The sequence below is a fragment of the Gopherus flavomarginatus genome, chromosome 7 (assembly GCF_025201925.1).
Source record: "Gopherus flavomarginatus isolate rGopFla2 chromosome 7, rGopFla2.mat.asm, whole genome shotgun sequence".
Lineage (NCBI taxonomy): Eukaryota > Metazoa > Chordata > Testudines > Testudinidae > Gopherus > Gopherus flavomarginatus.
Genome location: NC_066623.1, coordinates 85,065,851 through 85,085,263, shown reverse-complemented (window position 1 = coordinate 85,085,263; position 19,413 = coordinate 85,065,851). Strand labels below are relative to the sequence as shown.

The window sequence follows — 19,413 nt, the reverse complement described above, 5'->3', positions numbered from 1 at the left end:
ACAAACATTAAGCCTCACTATGCAGACTGCAGCCCTCTGAGGTATCAGCTATAACTAGGGATCATGTCATCCACCACTGAAACAGTCACTTCTGGGATAGTGTGCAGTAGCTATTTAACTCTGCAAAACACGAGAGGGGGCAGGAAGTAAAAAAGTGCAACTGAAACTGCAGAGAGAATGTTAATTAGCTATGTAGGAATTTAACCAGAATACACAGGGTTAGCTTTTCTACTCTTACAGAGTGCTATGGAATTTTTAATGACCAAAAGGAATTAAAACCTTAGTTTCAAGGCAGCTGCTCAAGGAGCCTATTGCTCCCTGTGGGCTTTCTAAGGCATTGATTAAATACTAACTTGAAAAGAAGTGTGTCACCTAACTAGACCATCACCACCACTTCTTGCAGCATCAATTATTTTCCTTAGTATTCTCCCACCTTAGTCCTGACCCAGTCTAACCCTGCTTAATATAACATCTGGCAGCATCACAGGATGTGTGTATGTGAATATTTATGCATGCATAACACTGAAGGCATAAGTTATCACTGTTAATTCAGACTAAGAAGAAAAAAAAGAGCTAAACTCATGTTCTGTGACTGGACTGTCTGCTTCAGATACACTTGTGTGTTTCTATACCTGCCTCATGTTAAGGGAACAAATGGTAATGGTCTGAGGAACAGTGTTGTTATCCCTTCATGACAGCTTTTCCCACCCCTATTGCTCCACTCCATTGTCTGTCCCAATCTCCTCCTGGACTAGTTATCACCCAACCATTATTTGAAAATACCAGCATATAAGAAAAGGAGAAATTCATTACATATAACCCAGTAAGACCTGGGAAGTAGCCCAGTTCTCAGTTTATTTTTTTAAGATTAGAAAAAAACTACAATGCAGTAACACTAATGCAAATAACTAAATCTGAGGTAAGATTCTAGAACAGTGTCCTTCTGAATAATTTTAATGTCCAAGCCAAGGGAATGTCTGCAATAATCAGACTAGAATCGAACTGTGGGAATGGAAGGGAACTCTACAGGTCATCTAGTTCAGTCCCCTGCACTGAGGCAGTGCTAAGTATTATCTAGACTATAATTAGAGTGACTGCATGATACATTTCCATTACCGAAATCTGATTAGTATAAACTGCAGTCTGATTTTTACTCCTGATGAACAGTGCTCAGACCCTCAAAAGCAGCCTTGTAAAAAAAGACTAGCATAAGGAAATGTAATTATTTTGTCATTCGGTAAGGATCCAAATATAATGGTGATAACCATAAGCAACTAATAGCAAGAAAGACATTGGTACTCTGAGGAGGTAATAGTTTGCCAAGTTATAAAGCATAAACTTCCCTCAGAAAGACCTTTTAGAAGAACTGTGTGAAGAATAATGGATATAGGCCCAACTGCAAAATTCATAGAAAAAATCTGTAAAGGCTACATTTTCTTCATGAAGACCATGAGGAGCATGTCTGAAGTTCATTAAGCTAATCAACTTGAGACAAAAATCTCTTTAGATAACACTGAATAACTATTAGTGAAATATCTGCCTTACCAACATAGCATAAGCCTATTTAGCCGTTCAACCCAATAGGCTGTCTGTCTTAACTATATTCATTCCTATGTATCACCTTGACACTTTACAGGGTGGATAAAAACCAATGATTTAAAAATAAATAAATAAATAAAATAAATAAATAAATAAAAATCCAATCAGTTTTGATCAAATGAGGGGGGAAAAAAACAAAACACCTCTCTAAAGCGTTTTAATTAAGATTATTATAGCTCAAAGATATCTCATCATGGAATAGGGATTATAAATTCTAGTTTTATAGTATGACAATATATTCACGTAATGTTTTAAGAAAAGTTTTGTAAATGAGTTCCAATAGTTCATGGATTAGGGACCCAATTTTATCCGGTTTCAGGGGCTTCTGTATAGATTGTTTAGGTTAATCTTTCTATCTACCCAATGGGACTAGTCTAGAAGATATCATCAGAGATGCTTAGTTTTGCAGTTCTCAAATTGTGGATTTGTCTTCAGAGAACATGCTTGTTAACAGCAAAAATGTTTTTAAATAAATAAATGTATAGAGGGGTGAGAAATAATAGACCTCAACCCTATTGTCCTCTCTAAAAGTGCGAAGTTTCAAAAAGTTCAATGAACAGAAGATGGTTGGGAGCAGAATAGATAAATGTGAGAAGGGAAGGACAGGCAGAAACAAAATGAAACTGTTTGAGCAGCATATTCCAGAAATCTTCGTGTCTTTCTGAGTGTAGCCTTCATTGATTTAAGATCTACCATACCACTCTCTCTCTAGAAGGGAAAACCTTTAATGGCAGCAGGCCGTAAGAGACACCCAGTTTGGGAAGAAGAACCATTCAAGAAATAAATGTTTGCTGATTATGTTTTAAAAGAAATTCACACCAGTGAACTGGTGGAAGTCACTTAAGTAACTGGATTCGGAGACTGTTGAAGTGATAATCTCACTTTTAACAGCAGTAGCTTCTTCAGTCGGTGTAGAAAGAATATTTTTCTTCCTTTGGACTAATTCGTTCCAAATTGAGAAACTGTTTGAGACCTGAAAAAGCAGAAAAGCTTGTTTTTCTTTTCCAGATTATGAACAAACAGGAAAATTAAGGTGAAGACAACTGAGTTAGCTGCAGAAGCCAATATTTTAAGTTTCTCATGTTGACCTGGCTGACAGTTGATTTAATTTGTGTTTTGTTTAATATTTTAAACAATTTTAACAAAAACAAACTTGACTTTAAAAAACCTGAATATTTAACTATTCAAAAATTCATATGCTTTTGTTAAAATATTATATGTTTGCTGTTGAAGAAAAAAATCCAGAATATACAATGTTTTTTAGTTAAACAAAACAATTTGAAAATGTCTGTCTGGCGATGTTCTCTTCCTAATACAGCATAGGAAGAAAATCCTCCAAATATTAATGATTAACCTGTTAAACTGGAGATAAGTCATTGGGAGGTGAACTAATAAAGATCTGCTTCAATTACCTTTAGTAAATGAAATAACCATTCATTCTCTGATATAGCTGGAAAATTATTTTGAAAGCTTTTCAGATTAAGTAACTTTAAAAATGTATAGTGTATACCTTCTAAAAATGAAACCTACATCTGAGTTGTGAAGAACATGTATTAAGGTTATTACAACCAATAAGAATGCACTTTTATGAATAAATCCATGATTAAATCAAGTCTTCCTGACTAGTGATTTACATCAAATCCACCCTGGATGCTTAATTGCTTTGACACAAACCAAAGAATATAAAAACATCAGCATGAACCAGAACTGCATTTAAAAGCATAGAGGTAGAAGATTAAGAAAATATAGCATGTATGGTGCAAGGAGAGCAGATATCCATCCTTTCCGCTACTCACATCTTTCCCCCCCCAACTCTAATTAGCAGACAGCATGCCCCTCTGGCTCCTGAACTCTGTAAATATTTAAGTAGTGCTCCTTTTATGGCCTAGTAATAACTTCACTTCAAGACAACCTCCCCAAATACTGTTTACTGCATCTAAAAAAAGCAAAATGTACTTAAAAGTATTGGCATGGTATAAATAGAACACTGAGTACAGGGCAATGATGTAATAATTTTCCACACAAATGGGACTGACCTAAATGACTCAAAGATCTGCCTCTTTTGAGTTATGAGCCATTCCTGTGTTAATGAAAAAAAACCATCAGATCAGTGCCTACTTTCACAAAATATTACAAATAGAAGACCAACATTACTATGCCAATATGGTAAAAAAAAAGGATTAACTAGAACAGCCACTGAATATAAGGTGGTATATGTATTTAGATGCAGTATGCAAATATTCCTTACATTTTACATTAGCAAGAAAAATATGTACTCTTACAAGTAGCTAATTACCAATTTAACTGCAACTAGTTGCTAAAAAATTAATTTTTTTAAATGAACAAAGCTACTGTTTTAAAAATCTGATGAGATTTAGGCCCACAAAATTAAGTGTGGCCCTTGAATAAATGATAAAAGCTGATAACTTCAAAGTTTTAATACAAGTTCTATATTAAAAAACCCACTGTGAAAAGCAACAGAATTTAGAACTGAATTTCCTGGCTGAGGCATGCATCCAAATACTGAGCTGAAATTCCTAGGTCTAATCCTACCAAAAGGATTTCCTTGTTTGGAAGCATCTGTAAAATGGCACCTCATTACAAGTACCAATACCAGTCATTGTTTTGGAAATAGTGAGTCAGCACTTTTGAAATCTTGAAATTTATTTACACGTTTCTATATAGTGATGATTTAAATGGGTTACAACTATTTACTGCAACTGTCATAAGTAGTGGAAGAGTATGTACAATACAGGGGAGGGTATACATTTCTTTCTCTATTTTCAAGTCTCCCATTTTATGCAGAATCCCAAAACTGGTTAATACATACTACTGTAACGCCAGCTGGAGGCAGTGTTGTTAGGCACTCCATTTAACTTTTGTCGGGAAGACAAGTAAATCTAAGTACTCTCTCCCCTTTTTGGAAATCCTCAGATAGTCTAGTGGCTTTCCTTGCGCGGCTCCTAATTTAATGAAGTATCTTACAGGACAAATGAATATATTTTGCCTGAAAATTTCTTTCTCCATTCTGTAAACAGCTCTTCTGGTATGCAGGTGCTTTTTAAAAATATTGCCCAAACGTTGAAGTTAATTAGACAAACAAATTCAGACAGTGCACTCCACTTTGATTTTAGGTTACCCAACCTGAAAAGCTCATTTAGTAGAATTCAAAACAGAAAACAGACTAACATTTGCCTTTTTCCACAACTGACAAATGCAGTGGAGGAAACACTACAGGAATCCAGCATTCTACTCAAGTCAGCATCTAAAATTAAAATGCCACTTCACATTTTTCTTTTTAGGATTTGTTTAAGAAATGTCTAATTGTCACATAAACAGTATGTACTGTAGATTTACAAAAAACTGATAGTAAACATGACTTCTCAATGAAGGAAATATTTCTGTAGGAACAAAATTTTAGTGTTGAGAACATTTTATCTGCAATTATACATCTTAAAGGAATGCTGTCAACTGCTTTATAGTAATGTACACTACCATTTGTAATACCTTATGGTAAACGGTATGCACGTTTATTGACTTAGTTTTCCATTTGAAAAACGGGTTTTTATCTTATTTGTAATACAAAGAAAGCATAGCTTAAGCTGGAGATGCTTAAGCAAAATAAAGATCAACAGGATTAAAATTAGAACCTAAAGTAACAGATTCACAGTTTACTAGTCATACTGCACCTTGAAATAGTCTCTAAAGTTTCCCCTTGTGGAAATACTGCAATTTGTTTTTAGGTGCATTTTCACTCTTGATGTGCTTTAAGGGAAGCTATAAATTTGCATCAAAAAGAGATTACACCTTATAGACTTCAGCACTTTAGTCTTAAATATGTGCTATTATCAGTGAAATTTGTATTTTACAAGAGCACTGTAAATACAGTACAGAAGCATTTTAAAATTCAATTGAAGTTAATTTTGTTCCTATAGTTAATTAAGGAATGTGCTGCCATCTAGTGATCACTGAAATTATATTTCTTTTTAAGAGCCATGATCTTGCAGCATTGAGCAAAAAACAGAATGAAAACCAATCAGTGACTTCTGAACACATCAATATTCTGGAAATCTTTTCCACGACAGTACTCCTTTTGAGAAAAATATGCTAAATGGCATTCCCTCTTAGAGGCTCTACCAACAGGTAACTAACAATCCTGTATGAAAGATCTATTAGAAATGTCAGTGATTCCAAGTATTCAAAATGATTACCTCAAAAATAAAAATGCAACTTTACACATTCAAACCTAAAATACTTTTAGACCAAGTACAAGCACGTCATACGTATATGAAATATATCTACCTCTGTTTATGCTAAATTAGACCAGAATCCCACTTTGAAGAGTAAACATCACTACAACCAATCAAAAAGCTTAGATTCAGGTAGACCTGGAGAGTTCACAACACCCTTTTTTTTGGGGGGAGGGGGTCCTTTTTTCTGGTGATTTAAGTCTAGTAAGACTGAAATAGTTCACTTGATATCTTAAATGGAAGAACACTCACTTTAATATTAAGTACCACCAGTTAAATTGACCATTCCTTACTGACTTGATAGGAACACATTTGTTGAAACAAGTAAGGTGTACTGCCTCACTATGAAACACTAATCTGCTACTTGACTCCAAACAAACTATTTAAGAATGGAATGGTTTAAATACAAGCAATTTATACCAGATTTTAATTATTAAAATCAAGTAGGAAATCTTAATTTAGACAGCTGATTTTAACCACATTTTGAATTTGTACTTTATTTTTCTAAAGAAAGGCTGATGTTTTAATGGTTACCAACAAAGAAGAATGTTGGTCTGCAACTAAATATAGCTTTTACACTAAATTGGATACCTTTTACTAACCAGGACAAGATGCTATATCTATATAGACACATTTAAGTAATTATGTAGTTTAGCTCTTTTTTTTTTTTTTAAACAGAAAAAAAAACATCACACAATTACGGTGGAAAACAGTGAGTGATGCATTTCTTATTTAACACACAATTCACTTTTATTTGGGATTTGTGTCAAGCTCTCTCTGGTAGAAATTTGGAATTCAATTAAAAGTGTGTAAAAACCATTACTTAACTAATAAAAAAATAAAAACTCTTAAGTGTGCTGAAAGTATTACCTTTAGTGAATTCAACTGCCTGTGCCTGGTCGCCTGTCACGATTTTAGAGCCAGCTGATCTCATTCTCTCACCTAGCTTTCAGTCATATTAGAAAAAGAAAAACACGCTTTCCGGACTTTTCAACTCCCAATGATCTAGTCATTAAACTGAATGAAATAAAGAAACATTCTCTCTACATCTGCAGAAGAGGCTTTTGCTGTCAATAGCTGGTTTAGCACTTTAAACTGGTCTCAGGCGCTTCACCAGTGACTTCCACCAGTTCCGTGGTTTGACTCAAACACTTGGGCCACAAATATGTATTACTTAAAATTTAAATACAAAAGTTAACAGATTATAGTAAATTTAAGCTTCAACATAATTTGTCCTAATTTCAAATTTAATTTAAATAGGTATATTTTTAAACACAAAATGTTCTTAAAGTTGTTTTTTAATTTAAATAAAAACCCCATATTTGAAAAAACTCTTGATTTATCATCTATCCTGAGCTGTTTGAGTCATAGAAGCATGTCAAGCCCTCAGACTCTTCAGTTCCTTCAGGAGGGAGTATGTTGGAAAGGTGTCCTCATGCTTCACTCTCAGGCAAAAGTCTTCAAAAATAATAAACTGTAGAGGGTAAGTTTTAATTAAAGAACAAGGTTATGGAGAGCCTTTTCCCCAGTGCCAGTGGTCTATCCAGGGTTCAACTATACACCTTATTTCCTCCATCTCACGTGATGTCATTTTGATTCAAAACAACTGTTTAGCACTCATGTTCTGTACTTGTTCAGACTTTTTTAAAAAGTTGAAGAAAACGCGTCGATTTTCTCTTTTACTTAAATAAAACTTAAAAACAAACATTTTTGAAATGTCAAAGTGCCTAACAAACGGGCTTCCTATTCACACATCCTACAAAAGTTAATGACCCCATGTTCATGCAAAGGTTAACTCTGTTCAGTATGTTTAGAAATACACCTCTACCTCGATATAACGCTGTCCTCGGGAGCCAAAAAATCTTACTGAGTTATAGATGAAACCGTGTTATATCGAACTTGATTTGATCCACAGGAGCACGCAGCCCCGCCCCCCCCCAGAGCACTGCTTTAAAGCATTGTATCCGAATTTGTGTTATATCGGGTGGCATTATAACAGAGTAGAGGTGTATTAGCATTCTTCATAATTAATGTACAGTTCTGTAACAGATGCAGATATTAAGTTTTCAATGACACTTTTGACAAGGAACACTTCCTTTGTTAACGGCTTAGGCTAGGAAACTTTGAAAGAAAGCAGGGAAAAGCTTTGGTTAAAATTCTAAGAGTCAATAGCTTTTTATCACTAATGCACGATTCTCCATCATCAGTAAGTAAAATTTAAGATTTGGCACTTCAAATTTTAGATGTTTGCAGTTTTGACTAGGAAACCTTTAAAGTGGAACAGATTTTTCATATGGTATTATACACATACATTACAAGAGAAGCGAAGGTCCAGAGAAGAGCAACAAGAACGATTAAAGGTCTAGAGAACATGACCTATGAAGGAAGGCTGAAAGAATTGGGTTTGTTTAGTTTGGAAAGAGAAGACCAAGAGGGGACATGATAGCAATTTTCAGGTATCTAAAAGGGTGTGATGAGGAGGAGGGAGAAAACTTCCTCATCTTAGCCTTGTTGCTTTAGAACAGCAGTTCTCAAACTGTGGGTCATGACCTCCTTTGAATGGTGTCACCACAGCTGGCTTAGACTTGCAAGGGTCCAGGGCTGAAGCCTGAGCCCCACTACCCATGGTCAAAGCTAAAGCCTGAGGGCTTCAGCCCTGGGCAGCAGGACTCAGGCTGCAGGCCCCCTGCCTGGGGCTGAAGTCCTTGAGCTTCAGATTTGGCCCCCCTACCCAGAACAGTGTGGGCTCAGGCTTTTGCCCCTCTACCCAGGGCAGCAGGGCTTGGGCAGGCTCAGGCTTCAGTCCCCCCCTCAGGGTTATGAAGTAATTTTTGTTGTCAGAAAGGGGTCACAGTGCAATGAAGTTTGAGAACCCCCTGCTTTAGAATTACAAAGAAATAATCAAAGCTGTTAATTTAAAATGTAAACAGGCAAAACTGAATCCCAAAACCAAACATCTCACTAATCGGAAACAAGGGCAAATCCAAGAAATGGGCTTTCAATATTTACTTCTGATAAATTTGAAACATAGGGTACGTCTACACTACGGGATTATTCCGATTTTACATAAACTGGTTCTGTAAAACAGATTGTATAAAGTCGAGTGCACGCAGCCACACTAAGCACTTTAATTCGGTGGCGTGTGTCCATGGTCCAAGGCTAGCGTCGATTTCCGAAGCGTTGCACTACGGGTAGCTATTCCATAGCTATCCCATAGTTCCCAGTCTCCTCTGCCCCTTGGAATTCTGGGTTGAAATCCCAGTGCCTGATGGGGCAAAAATCATTGTCGCGGGTGGTTCGGGTAAATGTCGTCACTCATTCCTTCCTCTGGGAAAGGAACGGCAGACAATCATTTCACGCCCTTTTTCCCTGGATTGCCCTGGCAGATGCCATAGCACAGCAACCATGGAGCCCGTTCAGCATTTTTTTTTTTTTTTACTGTCACCGTATGTCTACCTGATGTCGCTGACAGAGGCGATACCGCAGCACTACACAGCAGCATTCACTTGCTTTTGCATGATAGCAGAGATGGTTATCAGTCGTTCTGTGCCGTCTGCTGCCATTGTAAATTGGCAATGAGATGACAGTTATCTGTTGTTCTGTACTGTCTGCTGCTATCATAGGTGCCCCTGGCTGAGGTCGGCCGGGGGCACAAAGGCAAAAATGGGAATGAATCCCCGAGTCAATACCTCCTTTATGGTATCTAAAAATAGAGTCAGTCCTGCCTAGAATATGGGGCAAGTGTACTAGAGAACCAGTGTATCGGAGCAGCTGTGCTCCCCGATACATGTCAGATCCCGCAGAAATGACGAGCTGCATGCCATTCACGGGGGTTGCCCCTGCAACAACCCCACCCGTTGCTTCCCTCCTCCCCAACCTTCCTGGGCTACCGTGGCAGTGTCCCCACCCCCCTTTGTGTCATGAAGTTATAAAGAATGCAGGAATAAGAAACAGTGACTTGTTAGTGAGATAAAATGAGGGGGAGGCAGCCTCCCGCTGCTATGACAGTCCAGGCAGGACATTAAGCGGTGCGGGGAAGAGGAGCCCAGCATCCCGCTGCTATGACAGTCCAGGCAGTACAGAACCTTTTCTTTACACAGGAAAGGGAGGGGGCTGATGGACTCAGCCCCTAGTTGCTATGATGAGGACGGTTACCAGCCGTTCTGTACCGTCTACTGGGAATGACCTGGAATCATTCCTATTTTTACCCAGGCGCCTCCGGCCAGCCTCACCTAAGGCCAGCCAGGAGCAGTCATGGGCTGATGACAAGGACGGCTAGCAGTCCTACTGCAGCATCTGCCACCGGGAGGGGAGAGGAGCGGATACTGCTCTTCACTGCCGCAGCATCGCGTCTATCAGCAGCATTCAGTAGACATAGGGTGACATTGAAAGAAGTCAAGAAACGATTTCTTTCCCTTTTCTTTCACGTGTTGGGGGGGAGGGAGTAAATTGTCGAGCTACACCCTGAACCACGCCGGACAATGTGTTTGAACCTACAGGCATTGGGAGCTCAGCCAAGAATGTAAATATTTTTCGGAGACTGCAGAGGACTGTGGGATAGCTGGAGTCCTCAGTACCCCCTCCCTCCCTCCATGAGCGTCCATTTGATTCTTTGGCTTTCCGTTACGCTTGTCACGCAGCACTGTGTAGCCTGGAGATTTTTTTCAAACGCTTTGGCATTTCGTCTTCTGTAACGGAGCTCTGATAGAACAGATTTGTCTCCCCATACAGCGATCAAATCCAGTATCTCCCGTACGGTCCATGCTGGAGCTCTTTTTGGATTTGGGACTGCATCGCCACCCATGTTGATCAGAGCTCCACACTGGGCAAACAGGAAATGAAATTCAAAAGTTCACGGGGCTTTTCCTGTTTACCTGGCCACTGCATCCGAGTTCAGATTGCTGTCCAGAGCGGTCACAGTGGTGCACTGTGGGATACCGCCCGGAGGTCAATACCGTTGATTTGCGGCCACACTAACCCTAATCCGATATGGTAATACCGATTTTAGCGCCACTCTTCTCGTTGGGGAGGAGTACAGAAACCGATTTAAAGAGCCCTTTATATCGATATAAAGGGCCTCGTGGTGTGGATGGGTACAGCGTTAAAGCGGTTTAACGCTGCTATAATCAGTTTAAACGCGTAGTGTAGACCAGGCCTTACAGTTACTGCACTTATTTGTGAAACTGTATGTCAGCTGCACTCATCGTTTTTCCTACAGGCAGACACAAGATGGATGCCATCAACCTATAACTAAGGTTACACCACTAAGATAATATTTTGTGACTTTGCTTAGAATAATCCAAGAAACAGCTTCAGCCTGGTTCATACATTATTCAACCTTGTATATAAATTCACACAGACTTGGAAATACTATTTTAGGCTACAAACCAGAAGGCAAATGGCATATTTAAAAAAGGAACATTAGGTGTTCAACATGTTCAACATCAAGTTAGCTAAGAATTACATCTAAACCTTCAGAATTAACAATACTTCAACTAGACCCATTTAATGAAAATGACAATGTTTATTTGTGTATGCAGGCATTAAAGAAGTTTTAAAAGGGGGTGTAGATCAGTTAATATACAGTGGACTTAAAACAGAATTTCCACAGTAATTTAATAGAGAATTAAAATCTGTTTGCTTTTCATTAGAAGAGTGTATAATAGGTCCTGTTTACAACACTTCCCTTAAAGCATTATTTCTGATTTAGTTACAATTCTGGAGAGAGATTTTGGCACTATTAAGGAAGATCTTTAACTCTTTTTTTTACTGCTGTCACACATTATGTTATGATGCTAAAAGAATGGGATAAGAATATAGAAAATTGAATGCCATCATATAGGTCAGTTGTATGCCCTCTTTTGGAATAGTGTTCTTCTGGTCACTTTCTCAAGAAGGATATAGCTGAAATACAGGGGTTCAGAGACAGGCTAAGGGAGTGATTAAAGGCATGGAAAAAAATCATATGAAGAGAGATGGAAAAGAATGGTGCCGTTTGCCTTACGGAAGAGATATAAGGAGGGACATAAATTATAGAGTAATGAATGATAAAGATATATACAGAACATTTCTATTCACACAAAATTCAGTGAAAGTGACTGATGACATTTAAAACTGAGAATCATAGGATATTAGGGTAGGAAGAGACCTCAGGAGGTCATCTAGTCCAATCCCCTGCTCAAAGCAGGGCCATCATCAACTTAATCATCCCAGCCAAAGCTGTGTCAAGCTGGGCCTTACACCTCTAAGACTGGAGATTCCACCACCTCCCTAGGTAACCCATTCCAGTGCTTCACCACCCTGCTAGTGAAATCATGTTTCCTAATATCCAATCGAGGCCCCCCACACACACTGCAACTTGAGACCATTTCTTCTTGTTCTGTCATCTGCCACCACTAAGCCTAGCTCCATCCTCTTTGGAACCCCCTTTCAGGTAACTTAAGGCTGCTATCAACTTTCTCCCCCGCCCCTCCTCCTTTGCTTCTGCAGACTAAACAATCCCAGTTCCCTCAGCCTCTCCTTGTAAGTCATGTGCCCCAGCCCCCTAATAATTTTTGTTGCCCTCCACTGGACTCTCTCCAATTTGTCCACATCCCTTCTGTAGTGGGGGGACCAAAACTCAATGCAATACTCCAAGTGTGGCCTCACCAGTGCTGAATAGAGGGGAATAATCACTTCCCTCAATCTGCTGGCAATGTTCCTATTAATACAGCCCAATATGCCATTGGCCTTCTTGGCAACAAGGGCACACTGCTGACTCACATCCAGCTTCTTGTCCACTGTAATCCCCAGGTCCTTCTCCGCAGAACTGCTGCTTAGCCAGTCGGTCCCCAGCCTGTAGCAGTGTGTGGGATTCTTCCTTCCTAAGTGCAGAACTCCGCATTTGTCTTTGTTGAACCTCATCAGATTCCTTTTGGCCCAATCCTCCAATTTGTCTAGGTCACTCTGGATCCTATCCTTACCCTCCATTATATCTATCTCTCCCCGCATTTTAGTGTCATCTGCGAGCTTGCTGAGGGTGCAATTCATCCCATCATCCAGATAATTAATAAAGATGTTGAACAAAACCAGACCCAGGACTGATCCCTGGGGCCCTTCCCTTGATACCGACTGCCAACTAGACATCCAGACAATCTAGCCAGCTTTCTGTCTACCTTGTAGTCCATTCATCCAATCCACACTTTAACTTGCTGGAAAGAATACTGTGGGAGACCACATCAAAAGCTTTGCTAAAGTCAAGATATATCACTTCCACCGCTTTCCCCATATCCACAGAGCCCATTATCTCATCACAGAACACAATCAGGTTGGTCAGGCATGACTTGCCCTTGGTGAATCCATGGAGAGGAGCAGTCAACAAGTGCTTCAAAATGGATTCCTTGAAAACCTGGCACCATGATTTTGCCGGGGACTGAAGTGAGGCTGACTGGTCTGTAGTTCCCTGGGTTCTCTCTCTTCTCTTTTTTAAATATGGGCACTATATTTGCCTTTTTCCCAATCGTCTGGAACATCCCCCAATAAAACACACTTTTTCATACATCATAAAATATTAGCCTGTGGAAATTACTGTCACAAAATATCACTGAGGCAAAGCACTTCACAGGATTAAAAAAAAAAAAAAAGAAGGAGTGGGCATTTCTTCAGATGAGAATAACCAAAGTTAGAACATGGAGGATTTAAAGATTTACTAAGTTTTGGAAGGGATATAAAGCCTCTTTCAGGGCAGAAGCCAACCTAAATGGGGATCAGCGAGAAACTTCTTATGAGCAGGTTATTCCATAACTACCTTCAGGGCTTCTTGCCCTTTCCTTTGAAAAAAGTGGCACTGGTCACTACCAGAGACATGATACTGAACTAGACGACACACTGGTCTGATTCAACATAGCAATTACTGCATTCCTTTGTACCAACATTTTCAAAGTATTCTGAAAACAATATTAATCTAACAATTATTAACAAATATTAATCTAATCCCTTTTGTTAGATCTTCTAACTAGCTGGTGATCACATTTGAAATCTAAGTTTCCATGCTTAATTTTATATCATGTTTAAATACGTATCCCAATTTACATGCCACAACTGTAATAGCCATGAATTGTAATACAGTAAAATCTTGACATTTGTCCATGTTATATGAAGAATCTCAGCTTTAAATGAAACAAATGCCTCCAACACTGCCAAGATCAACTCTCTTCCAATATATATACACACACCTCTACCTCGATATAATGCGACCTGATATAACACGAATTCGGATATAACGCGGTAAAGCAGTACTCCAAGGGAGGAGGCAGGGCTGCCCTCTCCAGTGGATCAAAGCAAGTTGAATATAATGCGGTTTCACCTATAACAGTAAATATTTTTGGCTCCCGAGGACAAGGTCATAGAGGTAGAGATATATATTATATATTGAGACATCTCATGTTTCTCACAAAATTCAGTTACTTAAAATGGCTATTTGTCGTCAAAGAACCCCATTTTCTCCCTGAATTTGGAAAGTTGGTGGTTTAAAGGCTATCAGCTTGACTTCCATCAAGCAGCAGTAGTTGATTATATTCTTCGTAATGTGGGTATCCGCTACAAAACTATGGAACTTTATACAGCTCATTTGTTTAAAAGGGCCAGCCATTACCAGAACACTGCCTCTTCAAAATGGTATATTCATTTTAGAAAAGGAAAAATACCTATTTGGTGCTAATTTCTCATACACATCAACCATGAGAAAAAACAAATTACTTCAGATTGTTGATCTCCATTCTGAGAGTGAGTCACAACAACTTGAACAACTACTTACCCACTACTAGTCCACATTCAGGACAGATCATGTCTCCAGCTCTGTAATCCTCCACTAAAATGGAATCTGGATGGTTTGGACATGTCACTCTGGGAAGCACATCCAAACTAAAAGAAAAAAAGATTGAACACAGCATTCAAAATATTTCAAACAAAGTTTATTTCCAGAAAAAGGATTTCAAGTTAGAGAAAAGCAATTTAAACTACAATATGGAAGAAAACTTCAAGCCACATGCCCTTAATGCTGTTTTTAACGTACAGCACAAATGAGCTGAGTAATTTAGGGCAGAGAACAACAACTTGGTAACCCAGGATTTATGGAGATTAGAACTCAAACATCTTGCCATCTAAAAGGCTACCTACTCCCTTTAAATAAAGGGTTCTAAGAAAGCACTTATATTACTAGTCTACCTGAAAATCATTCCTGCTAAATAAATGCCTACCAGAAGTTAGTGGTGACCATGTCATTCTAAATATTCATTCCTGCATTTGGCTGGACTTCTTTTTTAATCCAATTAGGCTATTTCTTTCGTGAGCAGTGCATTCTTCACCGTTTTAGAAAACAACTCTTATAGTACCAACAATTTATCAACTTGATCAACAAATTTAAAAAAAGTTTTAACCAGATTAAAATATAAAGTAATTAAAATTAAAGCTTAACTTGCTAGTTGGGAAATCTTTACATTAAACAATTTTAGTAAGATAATAAAGCAGCAGCAATTCACAGCAGCACATACTAAAGAAGCAAGAACTAAAATAAGAAATTTTTATTGAAGACATTCAACAAGTTCCAGCTGCATCACATTTTTAATACAAAACAAAAAAAACCAAGCTATGAAGAAACAGTTTCAGAGAACTCACAAAAGGGGTGCTGGTCCGTAAGCAACAACTCTCTGCCATGTGGAGCACTTAAACAGCCATCCCAAGTTCACAAGGCTGACTGCATATTAAATAAAAAGTAAACTGAATCCAGATCCACAAAGCAGAACAGCAGTTTCTGAGGATACCTTTTATCAGCAGCATGTCAGTGTAAAATCTGCCCATTTCTCTGGACATATACATTATTCCCCCTGTAGTTTATACGCCCTGTACGCTGCAATATTTCAATAAAATTCATGGCCATTATATTTATTGAAGTGTGGTATTTATTTCACTGCTGCTAGAAGTTGGGGTAACACCAGAAAATGTTCACTAAATCTAGAGCAGACACAGAAAGGGAAGTAGATTCACTCTACTGTCCCATCACAGTACCTTTAGTCCTAATTAGAAAGAACACTTTCACCCATAAAGGATAGTTCAGGCACTGGGACCATTCAATCACTAACATCTGCTGATAAACGTCAAAAAGGGAAAACTGTGACAGGAACCCAAAATGTAATAAGATATAGTTTTCAGTGCTGCTAATCTGGGCCGAAACAGGGGCCTATCTAATACCACATGTACATGACAAGATGGAAAATTGGGGATGATGGAATGTTGCCTAACAACTAATTTTATGGGGTGTGGAATGGAAGAGCTTTTAACATAAGAACAGCTATGCTGGGTTAGACCAATGGCCCATTTAGCCCAGTATCCTGTTTTCAAGACAGTGGCCAGTGCCAGATACTTCAGAGGGAATGAACAGAACAGGAAAATTAGGAAGGGGTCCATCCTCTTGTCCAGGCCCAGCTTCTGGCAGTTAGAGACTTAGGGATATCCAGAGCATGGGGTTACATCCCTGACCTTCTTGCCTAATAACTTAATGGAGGATAGGTCCATTAATGGCTATCTAGTTCTTTTTTGAACTGTTATACTTTTGGCTTTCACAATACCCCCGGCAACGAGTTCCCCCCAGGCACTGTGTGAAGAACTACTTTCTTTTTTCCCAAAAAAGAAGAAAGGAAACTGAAGGGGATGGTAAAAAATCTTTCTATGGTAGGCCCTGAAAAGTGTGAAAGGGGCTTTTTACTGGGAAAATTTAGAAGAAACATACTATGCATCCATCCTGTGGAAACTCTTCCATCTACATTAAAATACAGGATGTGTAAAGGCCTGATTTAACCTGCACAAGAGTTTTATACAGCAACAAAGGGGTAACAGACTATCCAGTTTCTAGCAGACCTTGGTTTCGGACCAGAATGCATCTTTATTCAAACGATCAAGAATGTAAACTAAAATTCTTAAAAAGCACTATAAAGCAGGGGCTTTCAACTAGGGTAGGTGCACCCAGAGGAACAGGTGGGGGTGGGAAGGGCAGAACAGCAGAGCTCAGGGAGGGAGCACCGCCTCCACCCTTGACTCACTTCTGCAGGTGCCAAGACCCTCACATACACCTTCCTCTCCTCTGAAAACCTGAGGGAGGAGGGGCAGGTTGGGCTTTGATTTTTGACCCGGCAGGGCTCAAGATTTGGCCCTCCCACCTGGGGTTGCGGTACTCCGCAGGCTCAGGCAGTCCCACTCCCGGGGTCATGTAGTAGTTTTTAATTGTCAGAAGGTGGCCACGGTGCAATGAAGTTTGAGAATCCCCCTGCTAGAGATCCCAGATTTCCTACTGCAATATTTTCGAGCTGTTGGCAGCAGAGATCCCGCCACTAGCCTACACGTCACCCCACTACTTACGAACTCCAAGCTTTACAAAAACGTTAGTAACTAGAGTTCAGGCAGAACCAGTCACCCAGGCCAGGCTGCACATCACTCACAGGTGACCGGAGACCACAGCAAACCCCCATCGCTGCCACAAGAAGTCATGGAGGGGGCGAGGGAGACCAGAAGCAGAAACCAGCTATGGAAGGACCGAGGGGAATGGGCCGGGGAACGGAAATGGGGCACCAAAGCGAGAGGAAAATCAAAGCGCCCCCTTCCCCCATACCAGGGAGGAAGGAGGTGGTTGGCGGAAGCCGGGCCCCTTTCCCCCCGCAGGGTTAGGGACGGGAAAGGGGGGCCGGGTGGGGGAGAAGCGAAGGGGTCCGAGGCGGGGGAAAGGAGCGGGACTGACGAGCCGGAACCAATCCCCGAGATGGCAGCTGGGGGACGCATCAGCATTGCTGTCCCAGGGCTGAACGCGGGGGAAGACGCGGCCATTTTCTCTCCCCGGCAGATAGACCAGAACCGCCGCCCGCACCCGCTCCCAGGCTCCAGTCAGACACTCTGTTACCACCCACCACCACGACGACGCCGCTCGCTCCACTCACCGGCTAGTAGACGCCATGTTCCTTCCTTCCTTCCTTGTCCCGCGCTGTGCTACCTCTGCACAGGCCAGGTCAGGAGCAATACGCAGCGCACTCCCTTATATATCCTCCGCCACTGGGGGCGGGGCTCTGCCAGGCCATCAGTACGGGCCGCGCTAAGGGACAAAACGAAAGGGTTCGCGTTCAGCTGCTTCAACTTGAGCCGCAGGAAGCAGAGCCCGCCTGTGGGGCAATGCAAGGACTAGGAGTGGGGCGGGGCGGGGCGCCGGCTGGGGTCACGCACCCTCCCTCAGCCCTGCTCTTTGTCCCGCCTTTGGGGGCTGTTGGACTGTCGTGCGGAAATACAGCTGCGGGACTGACGGCTTAAGAGTGCTTGCCTCGTGGTTTTCCTTTGATTGACATGTTGCTGTAACTGTAGCCGGTGCTAACATAAAAGGGGTAGAGGGGACTGGGGGATTTGCACCCTGTCGTTCAAGCACTCAAGACCCCCGCAGTCTGTGGGTAACTATTCCTTGGGGGTGCTCCAACCCTTTTTCAGATGTGGGTGCCTGAAAGCTAATGAAATAGTAAGTTTGGATGAAAGCATTTTGCGTTTGTGCCAAGCTTTAATCAGATGGATGCACTGTGTGCCCCTTTGATTTGTTCCTGACATTGCATCACAGAGTTCAGTTACCCCCAAGCTTTGGGTTGAGAGAACCCCACGTAACACACATCCGCCCTGAACTAGGTGGCATTACCCTAATAGACTGCTCTGGAGTTAGCCAGTCTGGAGACACAGTGACTAGGTGAGGCTACATCACTGGCCCCTATACTTGTGACAGCTTCAAAATATGAAGCATCTCCTGCAATGCCAACTTCTTGCCTGCGAATGCTCTTCCAGTGACCTGGCAGAGTGCCATGACTAGGCAATTGCATGTGCATAGGACACAGCGGGAAGCAGTAGGACAACATAACAAAACTACCACTTCAGTAACCCCATCCCTTTACCATCTATCCAGGGTTTGGTTGGACTATGCTCCATTAATTTTGGTAGATTTTGCAACATCCCCACACACTGGAATTCAAGAGAGATTGCTCATTCAAGACATAATTTAGAAAAGAACCTCTTGCATCTGCAAATCCTCAGCATCTTTGAAAGTCAGGCCACGATGGTTTAGATACCAAAATATGAATTTGAGGCCTTTTAAAGGCCTGATTTAGGCACCTATGGCCCCAATTCTGCAAACATACACATTTAACTTTTACTTACAGTGAACAGTAGAAGTTAAACCAGGTGCAACATGTCTCAAGTTGTGCATCCACAATCAGCAGCAGTCACACACCTCAAATGAGAATATTATGGAAATTGTAAGGAGGTGGGACAGCTGAAGCAACTCCAACATGCCAGTTCATGTATGTGCCACTGCTTGTGGGTTTAGACTTTTGATTAAATGAAAATATAAGCAGATTACATGCATCCTAGCACATTACTGTGGTCCTGATGCACGACCAAGGCTCCTAGATGCTACAGTAATACAAATATAGTAATAATGTTCAACCATGACTTTCTGAAGAAGTCAGCCTTTCACAAACACTGAAATTCACATGGAGCAATCTGTGCCATG

General features: G+C 40.5%; 1 protein-coding gene across 1 annotated transcript in view; it reads right to left on the bottom strand.

Moving 5' to 3' along the window:
* Nucleotides 1–17,937, bottom strand: part of GTF2B (general transcription factor IIB) — a 30,566-nt gene extending 12,629 nt beyond the window's left edge. Inside the window, exons 1-2 of the mRNA XM_050962219.1 lie at nt 17,813–17,937; nt 14,644–14,750 (exon numbers count right to left, since the gene is read on the bottom strand). Coding sequence (XP_050818176.1) covers nt 14,644–14,750; nt 17,813–17,829 — 124 coding nt within the window. The 5' untranslated portion in view covers nt 17,830–17,937. The remainder of the gene's footprint in view (nt 1–14,643; nt 14,751–17,812) is intronic.
* Between the last annotated feature and the right edge of the window lie 1,476 nt (nt 17,938–19,413).